Source organism: Orycteropus afer, unplaced genomic scaffold, assembly GCF_000298275.1.
Source record: "Orycteropus afer afer isolate SDZICR_OR568_19922 unplaced genomic scaffold, OryAfe1.0 scaffold00838, whole genome shotgun sequence".
Taxonomy (NCBI): Eukaryota; Metazoa; Chordata; class Mammalia; order Tubulidentata; family Orycteropodidae; genus Orycteropus; species Orycteropus afer.
In genome coordinates, this window is record NW_006922425.1 from 361,853 (window position 1) to 362,361 (window position 509).

At 43.2% G+C, this 509-nt stretch overlaps 1 protein-coding gene across 1 annotated transcript in view; it reads right to left on the reverse strand.

The window, feature by feature from the left end:
• Window positions 1-184: 184 nt before the first annotated feature.
• Window positions 185-509, reverse strand: part of LOC103212029 (transmembrane gamma-carboxyglutamic acid protein 1-like) — a gene marked incomplete at its 5' end in the record, with an annotated part of 35,071 nt that continues 34,746 nt past the window's right edge. The window contains one exon of the mRNA XM_042783297.1: window positions 185-506. Within this exon, the coding sequence (XP_042639231.1) occupies window positions 185-506 (322 nt within the window). The remainder of the gene's footprint in view (window positions 507-509) is intronic.

Genomic DNA, 509 nt, shown 5'->3' on the forward strand with positions numbered 1-509 from the left:
TGAGCACAGATAATGACTTTATAATAGGAAACAAAATTAAAGAAAATCAAATCAGAAAGTGTGAAATGGTATGCTGTAGGAGTCCAATAAAATAAGTCAATGCAAATTTATGTAGTGGTAAAGTGCTAGAAAGTTCTTTAATTAGTATTTAAAAAATGGTTAGAGTAAAAAGAAGTTTGTTGCTTCATTTGATGGTGGTGACCACAGGCACCATTGCAATGGCACTGGCTGAGTTGGAGTTGACGATGTCCTCGTACTCTGGGGGTGGGTCTAAATGAGGTTCTGTTTCACTCCTGCGAAGGGTCACCTGGCCAGTGGCCTCTTCATAGGTCGGTGGAGGGTCACAGTTGGACAGGCGTGTGGACACAGAATCTGAGCGACCAACTACATATTCCAGAAAGCCTGGAGACAGCCCGCTGCTGTCATACATTTCATCTGGTTGGGAAGGAGGAGTGATGATATTAAGGTGCTGAGGAAAAGGAATGTGACCCTCAGTCACTGTCTGTCTA